At 52.5% G+C, this 2,895-nt stretch overlaps 1 protein-coding gene across 1 annotated transcript in view; it reads left to right on the top strand.

Annotated features, from left to right (window-relative positions):
* The window catches only part of LOC108307875 (putative speedy protein-like protein 3), a 12,205-nt gene that overhangs the window by 6,147 nt on the left and 3,163 nt on the right, over positions 1 to 2,895 (top strand). Inside the window, exons 4-5 of the mRNA XM_037740402.1 lie at positions 1,569 to 1,627; positions 2,844 to 2,894. Coding sequence (XP_037596330.1) covers positions 1,569 to 1,627; positions 2,844 to 2,894 — 110 coding nt within the window. The remainder of the gene's footprint in view (positions 1 to 1,568; positions 1,628 to 2,843; position 2,895) is intronic.

Genomic DNA, 2,895 nt, shown 5'->3' with positions numbered 1-2,895 from the left:
GTTCTGAGGACAGACAGATGGAAGAATGGGGAGGAGGAGGAGAGGCACATGGGGTTCAGCAAGGGAGAAGCCAACAGCCTTCGGGGCCGGGGAGGATGGAGAGTGCTTTGGGGTTTTGGGTCAGGGTCTGAGGTGATCAATTGCAGAAGCGTTACACGGTGGCCTGCTTTCTTTACTCATCTCCTTGGGAAGGTCCCAGTTCCCCTTGGTTCCTTTGCCGTAAAAGGAAGAGGGAGTGGTCAGATGAATCTGAGGAGGAGCCCGAGGAGGAGACAGAGAAGGAGCGCACCCCTAAGCCTGAGGAGACCTGGGTGCTGGAGACACTTCAGGGGCTCAAGATGAAACTAAAGCGACGGCGAGTGTCACCCGTGCTCCCTGAGCACCACCAGGCCTTCAACAGGCTGCTTGGTAGGAGGACACCCCAGACAGCACTTCCAATCCTTTTCTTTTAAAGAAGAGGAAACTTCCCATAACCATACTTTCCCATGAGAAATATATGCTTCCCCAGTGGGTGGGCTCTCCATGCGGGAGGACTCAGAAATGATCTCTCATGAGGGGGCTTAGGAGGCCACAGACGATTCAGCTAGACTTGACCAAAGTCTGCGATTGGAGTAAGAAATCCTGGTTTCAGGCAGGGCGTGTGGCTCATGCCTGAGATCCCAGGAGGTTGAAAGATTGAGGCAAGAGGATTGCTTGAACTCAGAGCTTTGAGGCTACAAAGCCTCATTCTGAGCTATGACTGCACCACTGCACTCCAGCCTGGGTGACAGAGCAAAATGCTGTCAAAGAAGGAAAACCAAGGCTGGGCACAGTAGTTCATGTCTATGATGCCAGCATTTGGGAGGCCGAGGCAGGTGGATATATTGAGGTCAGAAGTTTGAGACCAGCCTGACCAACATAGTGAAACCCCGTCTACGAAAAATAAAAACTCAGCCTGGTGTGGTCGCACATGCCTGTAATCCCAGCTATCCAGGAGGCTGAGACAGGACAATCGCTTCATCCCAGGAGGGGAAGGTTGCAGTGAGCTGAGATCAAGCCACTGAACTCCATCCTTAGCAACAGAGCAAGACGCCATATGAAATAAAGAAATAAATAAAAAATAAAGAAAAACAAAATCAAAAAACAAAGAAAGCACTTTCAGTTGTGCCCTCAGAAACGTAACGTCTCTTGCTGACTTTTCTGAACCTAAGTATCTCCATCCCTAGAGGGGGATACCAAGGCCATGGTCACACCTGATGTGACTGTATCATGAAGAAACGATGGGAATGACTTTATGACTCTGCAGTGGTCCCTGCGTGTCTGTGGGGAAAGCATCCTGGCTTCTTCCCAGCTCTCCAGCCGGTAGATTCTCACACCCAGGGCCTCCTTCAGCCTCTTCTCAGGGCAGTCTCAGAGCAGGAGCCTCTCTCCCTTGCCCAGTGAAAGTCATTCTCTCCTCTCCCATCCACCTCACCCGCAGCCACCATCCTGAGACTTTCCCTAGGGAGGCGCAGTTCTCCTGGCTGCCCTGTTTCTCCCATGGTAACTCCTTTCTGCTTCTCATGCTAACATCTGCTCTCTAATCACAGAGGATCCTGTCGTGAAAAGATTCCTGGCCTGGGACAAAGATCTGAGGGCATCCGACAAGGTAAGGTCGTTCTCCACGCAACTGTCTTCCTGTTCCAACACACAGCCTGGGGGAGGGCACAGCTTCCACACCCACAGTTCCCGTCCCCTCTCCCTCCACCAGCTCCCAGCTGATGCTCCACAGTCTTATTTTATTTTATTCTGAGACAGAGTTTTGCTCTGTTTCCCAGGCTCAGGGCAGTGTCCCTATCTCGGCTGAATGCAGCCTCCCCCTCCAGGGTTCAAGTGATTCTCCTGCCTCAGCCTCCCAAGTAGCTGGGATTGCAGGCGTGCACCACCATGCCTTGCTCATATTTGTGTTTTTTGTAGAGACAGGGTTTTGCCATGTTGGCCATGCTGGTCTTGAACACCTGACCTCAGGTAATCAATCCACCTTGGCCTGCCATAGTACTGTTTACTACAGTCATGAGCCACTGTGCCCAGCCACCTCTGACCGTCTTGAGACGTGACACCAACCCAGGTTTTTATTTTTTGTTTTTTTGAGACAGAGTCTAGCTCTGCTCCCTAGGATAAAATGCAATGGCCTCTAATTCCTGGGTTCAAGCAATTCTCCTGCCTCAGCCTCCTGAGTAGCTAGAACTACAGGCACATGCCACCGTGCTCGACTCATTTTTGTAATTTTTGGAGAAAGAGGGTCTCACTATGTTGCCCAGGTTGCTCTCGAATTTGGGCTCACGTGATCCTCCTATCTCCGCCTCTCACAGTACTGGGATCACAGGCTTGAGCCGCCACTCCCAGCTGTTCTTGGTCTTTTTATGATTTGTCAGCATCTCCCTCGGGACTCTGCTGGTTTCTTGCAGAGTGAATGAGCGGCCCCTGCCTCTCCTAGGTGTCCTTAGGGATCTGAGCCGTGGGACGCAGTCTGGCCACAGCCCTGAAGCTCCCGGCCCCTCTACTCTCACCTCTTTGGGACAGTTCTCTGCCTGGCACACACAAGACCCACCTGACGCCAGCCAACCTAGACACACTCCCTGCAAAGGTCCCATCGGAGCTCAGCATCCTGGGAGCACCACCGACATCCCTTCCTCCAGCTTCTCAGATTTGCATCTGACCTTCTAATACCCCTCCACCTCACTATTTCCCAGTGAGCACAGTCACCCCAACGCCGAGTCCCTCCTCTGATGTGCAACCCCTCCCCTGCCCCCATTCCCCATCTGCATGAGCTTCCTCTTCTAAGATGTGACCCCTCCCTCTCTGTGTTCCTTTCTCTCCATCAGTATCTCCTAGCGATGGTCATAGCGTATTTTAGCCGCGCCGGCCTCTTCTCCT

The sequence above is a fragment of the Cebus imitator genome, unplaced genomic scaffold (genome assembly GCF_001604975.1).
Source record: "Cebus imitator isolate Cc_AM_T3 unplaced genomic scaffold, Cebus_imitator-1.0 Scaffold82, whole genome shotgun sequence".
NCBI lineage: Eukaryota > Metazoa > Chordata > Mammalia > Primates > Cebidae > Cebus > Cebus imitator.
The sequence above is the reverse complement of the archived record's forward strand: the minus strand, read 5'-3'. Positions and strand labels throughout refer to the sequence as shown.